The 19,941-nt window shown below is 40.5% G+C and overlaps 1 protein-coding gene and 1 long non-coding RNA gene across 2 annotated transcripts in view; one reads left to right on the top strand and one right to left on the bottom strand.

Moving 5' to 3' along the window:
• Window positions 1-299: 299 nt before the first annotated feature.
• LOC5574201 (titin) overlaps window positions 300-19,941 on the top strand; it is a 45,295-nt gene continuing 25,653 nt past the window's right edge. The window contains exons 1-2 of the mRNA XM_021851618.1: window positions 300-544; window positions 683-850. Coding sequence (XP_021707310.1) covers window positions 502-544; window positions 683-850 — 211 coding nt within the window. The 5' untranslated portion in view covers window positions 300-501. The remainder of the gene's footprint in view (window positions 545-682; window positions 851-19,941) is intronic.
• Window positions 14,988-15,513, bottom strand: LOC110678583. Its single transcript, XR_002501757.1, has 2 exons — window positions 15,254-15,513; window positions 14,988-15,195 (listed from the first exon to the last, which is right to left on the bottom strand). It is a non-coding gene; the product is annotated as an uncharacterized LOC110678583 (long non-coding RNA).

Here is a 19,941-nt window from a genome sequence, read left to right as displayed (position 1 = left end):
CCCGGTCCCCCCCCAACCAGTCAGCAAGTTTCGATAGCGATCGATACCGATTCGTTTCGAATCGTTGGCGATCGTCATCGTTGGACAAAGATCTATAAATAAATCGGAGGACTGGTTGGTCGGGTTCGAACAAGCTCCATTTTCCTGCGTGCATGCACCACATCAAGTTCTACCTTAAAAGCCCCTTCAGAAAGCGCTCTCTTTCGGACCTGATGGAAACACGGACACCCCTAAGCGCGTCCCTTTCGCGCGCAAACACTCGCCGCCTGACAGCTGGTCGTTGTTTGTCTCGCAAAGGGCACTCAATCCATTTTGGATGGCATTTCGTAAACAACACCGCGAGAAGCTCGCGTTTGTTTTCGCATCAGCGATTATTATTTTGGCAAATTCCCCCTGAAAATCGGTAAAATTTCGCGGAAAACGACGATAATGTGAACCGCAATTGTCGGAGGATTGTGAGGAGCGTAAAAATTGCCGCTGCAGCTACCAAATAGTGAGACAATGGAGATTATTCCCAACTCGTACATTGCTCGCGTCGTTTTGGGTGAGTATTTTTAATTAGGCGGGCGTAACATTGGAAAAGATCCTGCAATTGGAATGTGATGGAATTCGAAGAGGGTTTTTTTTTATTTTGGTTTTCCAATTGGCGAGGTTTGTTAATCGGTTTGTTTCCTTATTGCAGCCTATCTATACGAGGAGAAGTTGAATCAGGCGGCGATCGAGTTTTGCAAGGCTAGTCCTTATCTGCGGGAGGAACGAGATTTCGTAAAACGAGGATTTCGTCCGGCCACTTGTATCAGCTTGAAGCTGACGGCGCTTTTCCGGGAGTATGGCGAGATTCAGCAAAAAGGTGAGGATTTTCGTTTCAGGGGGAAAGGCCCAGGGCCGCAGGTCTCTTAGAAAAATAGAAAAAAAAAAAAAATTAATGCTATTCTAAGAAGTCTCAATTTTTAGTTAAAGTTTTTACATTAATCAAGATGGTCTCCGAAGGGGTTTTTTAAGCTATTGTGAGGAATAGCTTCAGGAATTCTGCCTTAGTGATTTCTTTAGAGATTTCTTCTGGCACACCTTCAAAGACTCCTTCAGAGATTTCTCCAATAAAAAAAAAACGGAAGTTTGCCTCTGTCGGGGATTATTCTGAACAGCCATCGCTATGGGAATTTTCCCAAACATTCTAACCAGATTTTTTCAGTGATTTCCTCTAGTCATTCTACTTTGCAGTTTTTAGGGGGTCCTTGGTTTATACTAGGGAAGCCACCAGAAATTCTTCCTGGAATTCTACCAGGATTTTTGCCAATAATTCCTCTAGAAATTTATCTACACATTCATCCAGAAATTCCTCCGGAGCAAATCATCTAGAATACCTCCTGGAATCCATCCAGGCATTCTTCCAGAGATTCCTTCAAAGGTTTCTCTAAACATAATTTAGGATTTTCTCCATTGATTTCTTCGAAGATCAATCCAAAAAGTTCCTCAAGTGATTTCTTCAGTAATTAAGTAATACATTTATTCCAAGGTTGGCTTCAAGAATTCCTCCAGAGATTTCTTCAAAGATTTCTTCAGGAATTTATCTAGAACTTAGTTCCAGGATCCCATCAAGAATTACTCCAGGAATAACACCACACCATCAATTCTTTCAGAAACTTACCCAGGGATTCCTTAAGAAATTCATCACTAGAAATTCCCCAGCTATTTTCCCCGGATGTTGTTAATGGCTTTTTCCAGAGCTCCCTTCTTAAATTCCACCAGGAATTCAATCAGAAATTCTACCAAGAACTTCTGCAGCATTTATTTTTAGCAATTTCTCTACATATATTTCTAATGCTTCCTTCGATAATTTCACAAAAAAAACCTCTAGAGATTTATTTAAGATTTCCTCCAGCGATAACTTCAAGAATTCCTTAACTGATTCTTTCGAGATTCTTTTTCTGCGATTCCACTAGAAATTGCTAAAATGGGATCCCTCTTTCAAGAAACTACAACAGGGATTTTAGATTTTTTTTTCTTATCAAAAATCTTCCAGTGGTTTTTCTAGTTATTCTCCTACGGATTCCCTTCAGATTTCTCCAGAAAACCTTTCAGCGATTTACACAAGCATTCTTCCAGGGATTACCACCAGAGACTACAAACGGATTTCTATAGAAATTCCTCAAGAAATACCTGCGGAGATTTATTCCAGGAATTCTTACAGTGATTCTACTCAGAATTTCTCCAATGATTAATCAAGGAATTCCTGCATGAATTCCATCGAGAATTCCTCTAAGGATTTCACTAGGAAGCCTTCAGGGATTACACAAGAATTTACCAAAACTTCCTCCTTGGGATTCCACTAGGAATCCATTTAGAGATTCGGCTTGCAATTCTTTGAGATTCTTCTAGGGAATCTTCAATAAATTCTTTTATAAATTTCTCAGGAGTTTTCTCCAAAAATTTCTCCTGGTGTGCCTGAAGAAACCCTACAAGGCATTAATCCTGGAATTTCTTCAGGAATTATTTCAAGAATCTACCAGAAATTCATCTGAAAATTCCTAAAGGAATTCATCCATAAATTCCTCCAGGAATTCCTTTTTAATCCCTGGAGGAGTTCCAAGTGGAATCTCCGAAGAAACTTCTGTAATATCTAGAGGAACTCCTTATGAAATCACTGGAAGAATTCATGACAAAAATCCTAATGGAACTCCTGATGGAATCCCCGGAGGAACTCCTTATAACATCCCTAGAAGAAATTTCGATTGAATTCCTTGAGGAACTCCTAATATTATTTCTGGAGGAACTCCTAATATAATCTCTGGAGGAATTCTAGGTGTAATCCCTGAAAGAACTCATGCTGGAATGCCTGGATAAACTCCTGATGAAATCCCCAGAAGAACTCCTGCTGAAATCCCTACTGATAGAATTCTTATGCGAATTCCTCATGGAATCCTTGAAGGAATTGCTACATATATTCCTGATGGAACTCCCAATGAAATCCCTAGAGGAATGCCTGATGGAATCCCCTGGAAAAATTCCATGTGGAACACCTAATTGAATTCCACGAGAAACTTCTGATGGGATTGCTAGAGGAACTCCTGGTGGAATCCCTAGGGCAGTTCCAGGTGGAATCCCTGTAGGAACTTCTGGTGTAATCCCCAGAATTACTCTTGATGGAATCCTTAGAGGAACTCCCGATGTAATCCGTAGAGGGACTCCTGATCGAAACCCTGAAAGAACTTCTAATGGAATCATTCGTGGAATTCATGATAGAATCTTTAAAAATACTCGTGATGGAATTCCTTGTCGAACTGGTGTTAAATCCTTAGAATAACTCCTGATTTCTAGAGGAACTACTGATGGAATCCTTGCAGGAATTCCTGATAGAATCCTTGAAGGAACTTTTGATTGAGTTCCTGGTGGAATCTCTGAATCCTTACAAGAACGTTTGACAGAAGCTTTTAAAATTTTCCTGATGGAATCTCTGGAAGAACTCTTAAAGGAATCTTTAGAGGAACTTCTAATGGAATCCCTTAGGAAACTCCAGATGGAACCTCATGAGGAATTCCAGGTGAAATTTAGGAAGAAATTCCTAACGGATTCCTTACATGAATTCGTAGTTAAATCACGGAACAAAATTTTGATTAAACTTCTGGGGGAACATCTAGTGAATTAAGGGTGGAATTACCAATAAAATCAATGAAGAAATTTTGATAGAATTGCTGAAGAAATTCCTGGAGCATTACCTGGAGTAATTCCTAGTGAAATTTCTGATGAAATCTCAGTAGGAATTCCTGGTACAATCCCAGTAGAAATTCCTTGTTGAACTTTTGATGGAATCACAGGTATCCTTGCGTTTGAAAAAAGTTCTGTCACGAATTCTTCGAAGTGTCTTGAGATAACAGATACGTTTTGAGTTTCAGATGATTGACAGATTCTTCGAAAGATCTATTGTGAAATGTTTAAAAAACCTTCGAATGATTTCTGATAAGATCTTTGGTAGTGGTCTGATTTTTAATTGGGCTCTTAAACATTGTCCAAAAAGATTATCTTGACAAAATGTTCACCTTTGTAGCAATAACTTTAAATATGTTTGCATCTGAGTTCTTTCTGCATATACCCATGCTTTTTGGTTCTCCTTCAGAGATATGTATGAATGCATGTATGTATGTATTGTGATTTAGAGCCACCACCAGTGCAGGGCTTGCCATGTCGTACGGTTCCTCTTAATTGATATGAAGATTTCCGTCTGGTGGTTTCACTTTCAGATGATCGCCGTGGGCTGTTGGGGAAGAATGAATGAAAGATATCGGTTTATACGGATTGTACAACAAGATACATACCTACAAAGTATTCCAACTACGGACGGAGCCTGGGATTGAACCCATGACCTTCTGTTTACCAAGCAGAAGCGGTAGCCACTGAGCTTCCTTATTTTGGGTCTTCTTCAGAGATATCTCCAGAAATTCCTCAAGTGATTCCATCGCCGATTCTCCTATAAAATTCCTCGAACGATGTTTCAAGCGATGCCTAGAAATTTATTCAGAATTTGTTCCAGGAATTTCTCGAGCAATGCAACGTTGTAATTTCCCATAGATTATCTCTGGATTTCCTTTAGACATTTTATGACTAATTCTTCTACCGATTTCCTCAGTTATCATTACAGGAAATATTCCAAAGATTCCTACAGGAGTTCTTCCAAAAAAAAAAATCAAAAGGTTATTTCAGAGTTTTTGAAGAAATTCATTTTGGAGTTTTTACAGGAAGATCTACAAAAATTCCTAAGCTAATTTCTCCAGTTCTCATTTCAGGCATTTTCATAGGGTTTTCATCAAGAATTCATCCACATTTACTCCATGAATTACTCCAAAAATGCCTCCAGGGTTCATCCGAGGAAATTTATTTAATAAGCACTTTTCCAGAAATTCGTCAATAAATCCGACCTGGAATTCCTCATGATGTTCCTCCAGAACTTACTCTAGCGATTTTCCCAACATTTTTCGCGTAACAAATCTCTTATTGTTACATAGGTTCTTTTGAATAGTTATGCGAGATTACATTCAAATATTACTTCAGCATAGCAGTTCTTCCATACAGTCTGTCGATTGATTTCTAGGATAAAATCTCCATGGACTGCTAAAAAATTGAGGTTTGAGTTTTCACATCAGCTAATACTACAGTGATTCTTTCGAACATTTCTACACGAATTTCTTCGGGGTCTCGATCTTAATAAGAGTCTAAATAGTCTCTATTTTCAATGGAAGGTCTCTGAAGTATCTATTTTGTCTTCTGTAAGTCTATTTATAGCCTTCACCAAAGTAACTTGTTCCTCGATGTAATTGTTAAAATAAAAACAAAATAATCTCAAAGGCATGTTTACAAGGTTTAAAATACAGTTCTGGACAGAATAAAGTACGCATTGGCCGTTTTTCCATACAAAATGGTCAAGTTTGGAGATCTGAATCTCAGCTTTAAGTGGTCCGATTGATCCGAAATTTTCACCACAGCCTAGATATAACATAGATTTTACTCAATTAAAATATCACTGCATTTGAAACAAAATTATTGAAAATCTCTCAATTAGCGAAAAATTGTAAAATTTAATTTTGAAAATATTTTGAAAACAATCAGTTTTACCGAAAAATTATGTTCTGCAAACTTGTGTGTCTTATCAAATTGTACATTTTTACAGAAGGACATATTGCTCTTAGTATTTTCATTTAAACATTATTTTTACTTTAAAATTTTGTCATTTTTATCAAAATTTGAGATTTGCGATAACTTAAAAGTTCTTTAATGAAAAACTATGAATTTCTAGCCTTGCAAATTTGAGGTTACTTTCAAGCTACGGTGAAAATTTTAGGTAATTCGGACAACTAGAAACCGAGATATAATTGGAGTCTTGATCATTTTGTATGAAAAAACGACCAATGCGTACTTTTTTCTGTCCAGTACTGTATATGTCGGACTCGATTATCCGGAGTGTGAAAACTTCAAATATGCACTAAAAGAACTTAATGTTATCTTTTCTCGTTGTTTTATTTATATGTTGCAGTGGACTAGCCAGAAATTATATCTAGGAGCATTGGAGTTCTTGAGAAGAAAAAAATAATTTTGAAAACCCTTTTTCAAACCCAGAAACGGGGGTTTACGTACGTCCAAAACTTCTAAACAAATTAGCTCAAATTTATGCATAAAACTGAAAAACAAGAACATAACAAGCTCCGGATAATCGAGTCTAAAATTCCGGATCCCTGATAATCGAGTCCGACCTGGACTATCTTTGACAATTTTGCAACTCCAACAGCGTGTTGATAGTTCTGCTGAATTCTTGTAAGATACTTTGAATGATCTATTAGACAGTAACTACTGCGAAAATCGGTAGAAAACTGAAGTAATTCCTGATGGAATTTCAGAGGTAACTTCTGTGGTTATTGTTATCCTTAAAAAGATTTCTGAGAGCATCTAACACGAAACTCTTGAAGGGATTCTTTAGGAAGTTCGTAAAAGTTTATACCTTAATGAAAACAATAACACTCTAAAAAAGGTAGTTTTGAGATTTTTTGGGAAATCTCTGATCAGATTTCATGGGAAATCAAGCTGTTACTACTGATTCTTGCTACGTTTAATGTGTTATTTTTTGTTTTCTTGATTTTGGTCTATGTTTGTTATCTTTTCTGTTCGTGTTCGGTCTCTTTTTGTTTTTTTTTTACCAAGGTTGATGGTCGAATGACTATCGCTTCTGCTTTACATGCAGATGGTCATGGGTTCAATCCCAGTCCCGTGCCTTTCCTTGTACTCTCTAGTTGCATCTAACAATTGCTTCAGATGCGCGTCCACGTTTAGAACCATGAGTAGGACAAACGTTGGCAAATATTTTGTGCAACGCCGGAAAAAGAGACATAAAGGAAACCCTAACGAAGCCGAAATAATACCAAACAGGAATCAAGATAACAAAACGAAACCTAATAGGAGCCTGGAGATAAGATATTCATGATACCATCAGAGCAGATATTTATCGAAGATCTAACATATTTTTTTTAAGAATTCCTCGTGACAATACGACAAGTATTACTGTATGTGTTTTTTATGATCTTCTTTAGGAATTTTATCAGAAACGATTCCAGGTATGTTTAGAGGGTACTCTGGAAATTTCTAAAGTAGCATATTTAGTTATTATTTTCCAAGGATTTTGTTTAGTTGTTGGAAAATCCCCCAAGATTCTAGGTCAAACTATCTTCTACAATCAAATCAATAACTTCTTCAGAAATGCAACCAGGAATTCCTAGGGGTCTCCTATGCAATTATCTTTCAGGATTTATGTAGAGATTTCTCTGAAGCAATTACCTTCAGCAATTGCCCCAGACATTCCTATTAAAATTTCTACAAAATTTTCTCCACTTATTCTATAAGATTTTCTCAAGTAAAGGTTTTTCTTGATGATTTTTTTTTCAGGCATTCTTCTAGGAATGTTTCAGGGGAACGTAAAGATTTTTTTCTGTAAAATAAATCCATGGAGTATTTCTAAAAAATACTATGTAAATTTTGAAGTCATCCTTAATAAACAAGGATTTCTGAAAGAACACATGGACTTTCGAGGAAGTTTTTGAAGACTTCATACATAAATCGAATCTCGGGATAGTATACCGCAGGATTTGCTAAAGGAATTTCTCGGAAAATATTGGACAGAATCTTTGAAGAAATGTGTGCAGGAATGATCGGAGAAATTATTGAAAAATATGCTGTAATATTAACTGGGGTAAAACTTAAATAAACTTTTGAAGATCGCATGAGCATTACTTGAGAAACGTTTTAGGAAATGTTTGGAAAAACTGCAACAGTAATACTTGGATAAAATGCTAGAGAAATTCTCAGATTTGTTCGAAAAACCCCTCAAGGAATTTTGTGTATCTGGGAGTAAACGTGAATAATGAACTGGCAGACGAACTCTTGCAAAAAAAAAAAAAACCCTAAGCTATTTTTTCAAAAACTCTGTAATAAACCTTTGTGGATTTTATTGTGGGAAATTCTTCTAAGCATTTATTCTATTCTAGTGCTTGCACAGCCAATAATGAAAAGCATCCTCGAAATATCAGATTAAAATGGAATTAAAATGGACTAATGGAGTTGAAGATAATTCAAAAATTAACGGCAATCAGATTACTCACGTTAATCATGCTATTCATGCATGATTAACGAGATTTTTTGAATTTGGTGGCAGAAGAAACGGGGACAACCGCGCCAATCGCTTAAGTTTTGGGAAATGGGAATTTGCTTAAAGCACATTTCTTAAAGCTCACTCCAATGGGTCCGAATGTATTTTCTCTTAGGATCAGGCTTTGCAGAATTCGCTCTCATTTGAGTATGAAGCACGATCAAAGCAAGCAAAGAAAAACATCCCATCTGTTGCGGTCCACGATCGTCATTGTATCGCAAGGTGTAACAAGTCTGATAAATGGAAGCAGTGAGCGAGAGCCCCAAAGAGAGAGCGATGATAAAACCCATTTACTCGCTTGTTTACCGTTGGGGAATTTTAGACAAACATCCTTGAGGAATAGTTTGTTTTCGAGTATTGGTGCTTCGACTTTCGTTCCTTCCTTGGCCAACATGTCTGCAACATCATTACCGGCGAGCTGGATGTGGCTTGGTACCCACTGAATTGTAACTTTCCATCTTTTAGCTACCTGTAGTATTTCTGCGATAACTGTTTCTCCTTCACCACTATCTACTCCATTTTCGAGAATTTGGCAGGATGACCTAGAGTCGGTTAGTATAACGTAGTGCATCAGTTGATCTTTCTCAACTATTTGCATAGCCAGCCAGATAGCTGTGAGTTCTGCTGATGTGATGCTAGTGTTGTGTAGTAACCGATAGTAGTAGCGTGCTTTGTTGCCTTCTACGAATATTCCGATTCCGCATTTCTCTCCGTCTTTAGATGCATCAGTCCAAATTCTACCTCTGCCCCTGTATTTCCCGTTGATCATACCAAGGGAAAGCTGTTTCAGTTTTACTTGACTGACATGGTCTTTTTTAGGATTTTCGTCGTTCAAATATGGATTTATTTCAACTTCGTGTACATCTACAATCTGTTCGGTCTGCATAAGAACATCGAATGTAGTTCTATTTCGCAGATAGATTTGCTCCATGTAAGAGAACTTTTCCTGTCCATGTTCTTCCTCATCTTCTATATTTTTTAATTGTTTTCCAAGAACGTTATCTCTTGATAGACATCGAGCAATTTCCCGACAAGTGACCATCTCCTGTCTAAAATTCAATGGCGGTTGACCGCTAATCGCAGATAGAGTGTTTAGCGGCGTAGACTTTGTGGATCCAGTGACTTTCCTTAAGCTTTGATTGTTTATCACTTCTATGATCCTTCTTGTTGTTTTGCTAGCATTATTGTGTGCAGAACAACCATATTCCATAATACTCCGGATAAGGGCTTGGTATACTTTCAGCATTGTGTCTGGATGTGTTCCTGTCCTGGCGCCATTCAGAACCTTCAGCATGCATAATCTCTCCTGGACTTTTTCTCGAACAAGCCTAATATGAGCCCCAAATGTCAAGAACCGATCGATTGTGATCCCTAGATAATTTTGTTTCTGGACCATTTCAACCACATTGCCATTGATTTTAATATTCAGGGATCTGCTACTTGCACTCATCACCATTACGCTAGATTTTTCGGAGTTTATTTCAAAATTTAGCTCATTGCAGGTTTCCACGAATTTATCCATGTATTGCTGCGCTCTGATGCCCAGCGTTTCCCAGTTGTTAGCTGTCACGATAATCTCAAAGTCATCCGCATATTGGACCAATGTCACTCATTCTATGCGTATACTGTGTAATACTGCGGTGTAGATATTGAACAACGTTGGGGATAAAACATCTCCTTGTGGTAGCCCATTTGAGATTCTTCTTGAAATTGAACCGTTGCGTTGATTCAAAACTATCCTCCTGTTCTTAAGGAATGACGATATCCACGTTACGACCTCTACAGTAACTCTCATACGAGCTAACGTTTCTACCAGAATGTCCGTACGAACAGCATTGAACGCATTGGACAAATCCACGCAAATCAATGCCGTTAATAGTTTTTCTCTTTTATTTCTTTTTATTTCGTTTATTACAAAACAAATCGCTGTCGAGGTTGAAGTACCCCTCCTAAAACCAAAAGATTTTTCTGGTAGGATTTGGTTTTGATGAAGATGGCTTTGAAGGATGTCTAACACCGCTGTATTCATAATCTTGGTCATTGTGGGTACAAGAGAAATCGGTCTTTTTCCTTCTGGCGATGATTGATTTCTACCTGGCTTAGGTATCGCAACTATTTTAATAGTTTTGAGTTCATCTGTGAGCGAACCACGAATCCACATCCTGTTGAGATCCTCCAACACATTCCGTATCACTACTGGACTCAGTTGTCGTAGGGCTTCATATGTAATACCGTCTTCCCCTGGTGCAGATCTTTTCTTCTTTTTACCAATGATTGCTTCCCATTTTGAAAAATCTAGTAAATTATACGATGCTACTGGTACTGGTTCGATCCAGTCCTCTGCGTCATTCGGCCCAAAGTGCTTGTCCAGAAATTGGTTTGCTGCATTGGAGTCATCTAATAGCGTGTTGTTTTCGATACGTTTTATTCTCTTTCCAGTGAGTCTACCTACTTTGTTCCACAATTCTTTGGAACTAGTTTGTGGTCCAATTTCAGAAGAAAACTCTTCAAATTGGTTTCTAATTTCTGCACGCTTCAATTTCTGGAAGATGGCCGCTTTACGTTTGAATTCAATTAGATTTTCAACAGAGGATTCTCTGTTGAAAACCCGCCTTGCCTCCGTTTTTTCCTTCCATGCTTGGTCAACAGTATCCGACCACCAAAACTTAGGTGTTCTATTGTCTTTCCTCCTATTACACTTTCTAATACGGTTCAATGCTGACTTTGAATCCTCTACATTGCGTATTTTTGTCGGCTCCAGATTTGCAATTGAAGTCGCAATTTTTTTGTTATCATAGCAATACTTCGGACGTTCATCTAGTTTGTTGCTTATTGTAATCTCGATCGCCAAGTGGTGACTGCCAATTCCGTACGCTAATGTTCGCCACTGAGCCTTTGAATGAATCTGCGGGGAACACATGGTCAAGTCAATTGCGGAAGACCTACATCCTAACCGTACTGGAACAAATGTAGCGGATCCATCATTCAAAAGAAGGCAGCTCGAGTCATTAATCATGTCCGCAAGTATGTCTCCTTTCCTGTCCATATTTTCATCTCCCCAGTCTCCGTGATGGGCATTAAAATCCCCTCCTATAATTACGTTCTCAAACTGTCTCACAGTGTCGAACAAAATCTGCAGATCTTCCTTGAAGTCGGGTACGCTGATCGATGGGCTCACATACACAGAAAACAAGACTAATTTCATCGATAACACTGAAATCGCTACAGCTTGTGTTTTATTGGACAGGGCGGGTAGATTTATTTTAGTATAGCTATGGTTGTTCCGCAAGAGGATTGCGCTACCTCCGTAGCCATCATCTCTTGAACAGGCAATTAGGTGGCATCCAGCGATACGATATTTTTTAGAAGTTTCAAGAGTTGCATTTGTCCATGTCTCTGATAAGAAACTTGCATCGAAGCCTTCACCGAAAAAAACCCTGTGGATCTCTGCCTTATTTTTATCGAGACTCTGCACGTTACACTGTAATATTTTTATTTTACTTAACTCCCCGAATTTTAAATTGGTATGAGGTAGAGGCTAATTTTATTTATTTTCATCTTGTACTGGTTAAGAGCTATCATAATGAAGAAGTGCTTACCTTATTTTGTGTCGCAGTGGTGTATTACTGACTTTGCTAAGTTGAAGTGCCTTTTGGTGCACGTCATAAATTTTTCTTTGGTGGTTTCGTCATTATCCAACTGAGCGATAAAGTCTGCGTAGAAAGTCATCAGAAGATTATGCTGCTCCTTCTGCACTCGTTCCATGATTTGCCTTGACATGTTCTCCCATCTTTCCTTTTCGTCGACGCGGTGATTGTTGATTAGAGCCACTCCGTTTGTAGCCGCAGCTGCTTCCTTTCCAAGGATGTGATTTCGCTTCTCGGTTGTCTTGTCCGTGTTCGTGGTTGTTTTCCTCTTCCTGTTCGGCTGTTTGTCTGGGGACTTCCCAATGTTCACTGCAGCTTGCATTTTTACCCTCTCGTTGTTGGCCTGCATCCATTGTTCTCGCAGCGGGTCCTTCCAACGGAAATTGCCGCGTGTCATATCCGCAAAGGATTCCGCCGGAGTCGGAAAATCCTCAGCATCATACAGGGTTTCGTACAAATTTTGATTTGCAATCGGAATCTGCTCTTTCGCTTCGGCGTATGTTAGGTTCCTCTTTGCCATCAGCTTTTTGATTTTATCCTGTCGTTTGATTTCGGGGCACTTCTTACCCTTTTCACATCTGTCGTACTCATGAATGTCATCGTGACGTTCTGAGCATCGCTGGCAGCGTTTAGCACTTCGACAATTTGCAGTGCGATGATTTGTACGAAGGCAGTTTAGGCAAATGACTACTTTTTGCACGAATGGTTGCACACGACTTGAGCAGCAGAACAATCTGACCTTGTCAGGTAGACTGTCCGTTCTGAACGTTACACTGCACTATGGTCCAGGAATCAGTTTTACGCGGAAAGATGCATTTTGAGCTTTAGAATGAAACATTAGACAAAAACGGCCTTCTACAAAGTTGTTTGTATTAGTTAAGCCCTTTGTTTGGTTTTATTGAAAATTAGGGTGGACCACATTTTCATAGAAATTGTGTAACTAACTTTCTTATTTGTAGAAATTATATTATACATGCTTCAGCAAAGCTGTAGACCATTCAATTTCAAGCAACTTTGCCAAAAAAAGTTATTTTCTCGTCAAAGCGGTCTATGAACGACTTTAAGAACTTAACAAAACGCAAATTTTCATGCAAAAATATTGATGATATCTATTTTAGTTCAAAAGTTATTGAAGTTTTTCTGCTTAAAATCCTTTGTTTTTCAAGGCATTTCATTAGAGTTACAAAAATAACACATCTGTAATTTTCTGATATAATATACAATTTTATTTTGTCTTTTGAATGCCGTTAAAAGATATTTTTTATGTTTGCCCCAATCAGAGATATTCACAGTCAAAGTAGGCATGTTTTTGAGAGAAAAACAACAATAACTCCTAAACGGAAGGAGATAGCGAGTTTCTTCACTCACCAAATTACGCATTTTTTAAAGCTCTAAAAGTGTTTCATAGACTACTTTGATGAGAAATTTGAATTGAAAACTCTAGAGCCAGAAAACCAGTTTTGCTCGGACCACCCTATGTCACCGTAGGAAAAAAGCTCTAAATCGGTCAATTTAAGAGATACAAAAAAACTTTTTTTGGCAAAGTTGCTTGAAATTGAATGGTCTACAACTTTGCTGAAGCATGTATAATATAATTTCTACAAATAAGAAAGTTAGTTACACAATTTTTATGAAAATGTGGTCCACCCTAATTTTCAATAAAACCAAACAAAGGGCTTAACTAATACAAACAACTTTGTAGAAGACCGTTTTTGTCTAATGTTTCATTCTAAAGCTCAAAATGCATCTTTCCGCGTAAAACTGATTCCTGGACCACTGTGCACTGACGCGATTGGTTGGAATCTTCACTCCATCGATGAATCGCGTGAGCCGGCGAACACCCACGATTGGCACATCACATTCCAAATCATCCTCGATTTGCTCGATCGGAATTTCTGCAGGGATCCCGGCGATAACACCTGTAACACATACGAGGTGTTGCGGAACGTACGCTGTTGGGAACCACTGGACCAACATAGTGATCAACCGATAGCTACCACCACTATCGCTACTATGCTCACTGGTAGCAGCTAGACTGCTACCCGTAGATGCGGGAATAGTAAACAACAACAACTGTGCAGCCATTGTTATAGTCCGCGCGCTTCCCGCGATTACATGTGTACTTTTAGTTAGTCATTTTAATAAAGTTTTTAGCATGTTATTCTTGTACGTTCGCGTCTAATTAATGTGTTAGTATGCACACGACCACCCCGCCGGCGCGTACGTAACATACGCTCTGTAGATACTGTTCGACTCGTTGATGCTTTTGACCAGTTGATTCGCTTTCACATAGCTGTTCAGGAAGACCAGGATTTTCTGTCTTCCTGCATACTTCATGTCGACGATGTGACGTTTGAACGTGTCGTTGCTACGCAGTGTTGAGCCCAGCCCAAACTTGTTGATTTTCTTCGCTCCATTTTCGTCATTCCTCAATTCAAAATACACTCTGTACGGTGCGGCGTCTCTGTGGGTGTAGATCACATCCTCTCGTTTTGCTTTGTTGTCATGTTGAATTCCGTTGCGTACTACGGCGGCTGCCGCCTCTCCGTCTTGTCCCCAGTCCAGTCGATTTGATGTACATCCCCCACCGTCTGGTGGGTCGTCCTCCGCTCCCATTCCGACGCTAACCTAACTTTTTCCTTCTACCGATGAGATCACAGATTTTTGGCTTTCTTTCGTAATATTCTCCACAAAACCACTTTTGTCCGGTAGTACTTAACTTTATTCTTGCTTTACACCGCTTGTTTGTAACTTTTTAACAATATTTGCACCGATATTTCAGTTTTTCACCAAGCCGAAAACGTGTCAACTTTCGCTCGCTTCAACGCGTCGCACTCCTCTCTGAATTTTACATCAGGATTCAAAACAAGCAGAATAAAAAAGACACCTGTCATTACACACTTAGAAAATATCACCGACTCCGGTAATTTTTTTACCGAAATATAAACCGCTGAGCGCTCGGTAATGCTTTCGGTAATGTTAAGAATTACCGAACAGTCTGTAATTTAAATCAAAACGCAGCTGTCAAAAAATTACAATATGTTCGTGAATTATTACCGAGCGAATTGTTTAATAAATTACTGAACGGATTGTTCGTAACAGCAGGCAGTCGGAATAGAATAAGATGATCGCAAAAAAAAAAACAATGAATCTTATCTTGATATCAAATTAATCGATTTTATTCGTGTTTCCATTTTTTAGTCGATAAGACATGTTTGAGAAGTGTTACTGCTTGCCTGTTGGTGAAACATCACCAACAACTCTAACGCGCGCTTAACTTATAAGAAGACAATCCTGGCTCATTTGCAGCTGTTCTCCACTCACGAACAAAACCGGAGCCAGCAATTCCCGTAATGGGTGATACTACAACGAAAACATTTTATTACATTTCAAAAATAAGCTTTCAATAGGTTGTACTTACGGAAAAGAAGTACCAGACGCTGATTCCCTGCTGCTGTAGTCTTTTTCAAAAACAGTGTTCACGGCCTCAAAAACAGAAAACCTATTAGACAGTATCGGATGCAATAAAATCGTGTTGACAAGCACTTCGAAACAAATATGGCGGCAACAGAAATTTCAAGTTACCATTTGTTCGGTAAAGCATTGTAGCCAGTCTTGGGAACTGTGACCACAATTCACCACAGTTCATCGATTCTGCCATTCCACCAAAACACAAAGCAGCAGCAGCATCAATACCATCAGGCGTTGCGCTGCCAACGGTTCACACACTGCTTGACTGTTTTTGTCTCTCCACTATGACCATTTTCGGGCAGCCATTCCAAGCTGAATGATTGAAAAAAGTGTTAAATCATTCAATCGCTAATATTTCGCTTGTGTTTAAAACTAATTAAAATCTATTAGCTCTAACAGAAAGACCACAATCATTCCGTTACGATACATATAAACAAGTTCAATTTCATACTGCCTTTATCGAGCAAAAATGCAAAACCCCGAAAACCGCAAAAATCGTGTCACCACTGTGCTCGAGTCATTTCGCATTCGGGGTTGAAAAACGTTAGGAAGAAGAAGATTACATTTTTTGAAGAGCCGTGACATTTTTTGTTTTGAACCGTCATGGTTTGCTTTGGATTTTGATGGTCGTGTAGAAAGATGTAAATGTAGAGGCGGTAAATGTTTGCTCCAGTACTTTTCTCATCCCTGATTGTAGCACTTTGAACTGAAGTACGGTAAAAAATTACAGTCTACGGCGATTCTAAACGATTTACCGTTTTTCGGTACATAAAACCACGATTTCGGTAAAAGTTGTTTTGAAATTTTAATTTTTTTAAGGTTGTTCGGTAAATCTCGTATGTAATACCGAAACATCAGTAAAATATTTATTTACAGTACGCTTCCGGTAAAATTAATTACCGAACAACGAGAAAAAATCTAAGTGTGTACTTCAACAATTCTCAAAAAAAAAAATCGTTCAGATCGTACAAGGTTGGTCGTAGATACCTATATTTAAGAAACCTTTCATTGATTCATTCAGAAATGCCATATGGGATTGCTCCATTTGTTTTCTAACGGTTAAAGAAGTTTCTTGTTAACAATTCTTACAGTTTCCTAAGGTTTTCACTACAAATATCATCAATCATTCTTCACACTAGTCAGAACTTTTTAGGGGTCATGCACAAACCATGCCACGCTTCTCTAGGCATAAGAAAACCATGAAAACCCTTATTAACGTGTATTCCAGTCATCAAGTTTGTATGTATATTGTACGGATTACTATTTATCAATAGTTTAATATTTTTTGCAAGCTTTCTGCTATCGTGGGTAGGACAATTCTCTAACTATCCTATCCAGGTACTTTTGTGCGTAGCACATGTCCTACCTACTTCCCGCGCCACTGAATTGCTTCTATCTTCCACTCTCAATCCTTTACTTGCACAATTCGTTCATAGAAATCGCTAGAACCAGAAGAGGCAAGAAACCGTTTCCACGCTTCCATTCTTCCATAATTATAGTACGCCTGATACATAGCCAGTCTGCTAACAAAAAGCAAGCCTCTCTGCCATACAATTACCTTACCCCCGAGTGCGGCTCAAACAGCGTCTGTTCTGGTATCCAGCGGCTGAGTAAGAAATGCTGAATCGCGCACAGCTAAATCCAAGGTGGTAGCCCCATCAGCGCGATCGCCCTAGTGTTAGTTGGGACGTTAAACAGAGCTGGCACGATGGCGCTCCGGCGAGACAGGAGTGTTGGCGTAGGCCCAATAAGCCACCCGTAAAAAACCTTATTGCGAATAACATAGGAGATAATACGACCCGGAACAATCGGCAAAGACCCACGCGACGAAATAAGGATTACGATTGGAAACTTGGAACATGGAACTGCAAGTCACTTGGTTTCGCAGGTTGCGACAGGATAATCTATGACGAACTACATCCCCGTAACTTCGATATCGTAGCGCTGCAGGAACTTTGTTGGACTGGACAGAAGGTGTGGAAAAGCGGGCATCGAGCGGCTACCTTCTACCAAAGCTGTGGCACCACAAATGAGCTAGGAACTGGCTTCATAGTGTTGGGCAAGATGCGACAACGCGTTATCGGGTGGCAGCCGATCAACGCAAGGATGTGCAAGATGAGGATAAAAGGCCGTTTCTTCAACTACAGCATCATCAACGTACACTGCCCACACGAAGGGAGACCCGACGACGAGAAGGAGACGTTTTACGCGCAGCTGGAGCAGATTTATGACGGATGCTCTCCGCGTGACGTGAAACTCGTTGTTGGTGACATGAACGCACAGGTAGGACGAGAGGAGATGTACAGACCGGTGATCGGGCGGAACAGTCTGCATGCCGTATCTAACGACAACGGCCAACGATGCGTCAACTTTGCAGCCTCTCGTGGTATGGTAGTCCGAAGCACCTTCTTCCTCCGCAAAGATATCCATAAGACCACCTGGAGATCACCCGATAACCTAACCGAGAACCAAATCGACCACGTTCTAATCGACGGAAAATTCTTCTCTGACATTACCAATGTTCGCACATACCGCAGTGCGAATATAGATTCGGATCACTATCTAGTTGCTGTATGTATGCGCTCAAAACTTTCGACGGTGAACAACTCGCGTCGAAGCCAAACGCTGCGGCTCAACATCGAGCGGCTACGGGACTCAGAAGTAGCCCAAGAATACGCGCAGCAGTTGGAAGTGGCCCTACCAACGGAAGAGCAGCTTGGCGCCGCCACTCTTGAAGATGGCTGGAGGCACATAAGATCCGCCATATGTAGCACCGCAACAGCAGCACTAGGTCCAGCGGCCCCGAATCAGAGAAACGACTGGTACGACGGCGAATGCGAGCAGTTGAAGAATGAGAAGAATGCAGCATGGGCGAGAATGCTGCAACACCGCACGAAAGCGAACGAGGCACGGTATAAACAGGCGCGCAACAGACAAAACTCGATCTTCCGAAGAAAAAAGCGCCATCTAGAAGAACGAGATCGCGAAGCGATGGAAGAGCTGTTCCGCGCTAAAGACACACGGAAGATCTACGAGAAGCTTAACCGTTCGCGCAAAGGCTTTGTGCCACAAGCCGACATGTGCAGAGACTTTGACGGAAATCTTCTCACGAACGAACGTGAGGTGGTCGAAAGGTGGCGGCAGCACTACGACGAGCACCTTAATGGTGATGTGGCCAGTACCGGAGGTTGCACGGAAATAACTTTGGGAGCACGCGCGGACGACGAAAGACTTCCGCCTCCAGATCTCCAAGAGGTAGAAACGGAGATTAGACGGTTGAAAAACAACAAAGCCGCTGGAGTGGACCAACTTCCTAGCGAGTTGCTAAAATACGGTGGTGATGCACTGGCAAGAGCGCTGCACTGGGTTATTTCCAAGATTTGGGAGGAGGAAGTATTGCCGGAGGAGTGGATGGAAGGTGTCGTGTGTCCCATCTACAAAAAGGGCGACAAGTTGGATTGCGCCAATTATCGTGCGATCACAATTTTGAGCGCCGCTTACAAGGTACTCTCCCAAATTCTATGCCGCCGTCTATCACCAATTGCTAGAGAATTCGTTGGACAATATCAGGCAGGATTTATGGGCGAACGAGCAACAACGGACCAGATATTCGCCATCCGCCAGGTGTTGCAGAAATGCCGCGAATACAATGTACCCACACATCATTTATTCATCGATTTTAAATCGGCCTATGATACAATCGATCGAGAACAGCTATGGCAGATTATGCACGAATACGGTTTCCCGGACAAACTGATAAGATTGATCAAGGCGACGATGGAGCGAGTGATGTGCGTAGTCCGAGTATCAGGGACACTCTCGAGTCCCTTCGAATCTCGCAGAGGGTTACGGCAAGGTGATGGCCTTTCGTGTTTACTGTTCAACATTGCTTTAGAGGGTGTGATAAGAAGAGCGGGGATAGACACGAGTGGCACGATTTTCAGAAAGTCCGTTCAGTTACTTGGTTTCGCCGACGACATTGATATTGTTGCACGCAACTTTGAGACGATGGCGGACACGTACATCCGACTAAGGGCTGAAGCTAGGCGAATCGGGCTGAACATCAATGTGTCAAAGACGAAGTACATGATAGCGAGGGGCTCAAGAGAAGACACGGCACGCCCCCCACCTCGAGTTCATATTGACGGTGATGAAATCGAGGTTGTCGAAGATTTCGTGTACTTGGGCTCACTGGTGACCGCCGACAACGACACCAGCAGAGAAATCCAGAGACGCATCGTTGCTGGAAATCGTGCCTACTTTGGACTCCGCAGAACGCTCCGATCGAGCAAAGTTCGTCATCGCACGAAGTTGACCACCTACAAGACGCTGATTAGACCGGTACTCCTCTATGGGCACGAAACATGGACCCTACGTGCAGAGGATCAACGCGCCCTTGGTGTTTTCGAACGGAAGGTGTTGCGGACCATCTACGGCGGAGTGCAGATGGAAGACGGAACGTGGAGAAGGCGGATGAACCATGAATTGCACCAGCTGCTGGGAGAACCAACCATTGTCCACCTCGCAAAAATTGGGAGGCTGCGGTGGGCCGGGCATGTCACCAGAATGTCGGATACCAACCCGGTGAAAATGGTTCTCGAAAACAATCCGACCGGCACAAGACGACGTGGTGCGCAG

Source organism: Aedes aegypti, chromosome 3, assembly GCF_002204515.2.
Source record: "Aedes aegypti strain LVP_AGWG chromosome 3, AaegL5.0 Primary Assembly, whole genome shotgun sequence".
NCBI lineage: Eukaryota > Metazoa > Arthropoda > Insecta > Diptera > Culicidae > Aedes > Aedes aegypti.
Note: the sequence above shows the minus strand (reverse complement) of the source record. Positions and strands in the feature narration are given on the sequence as shown.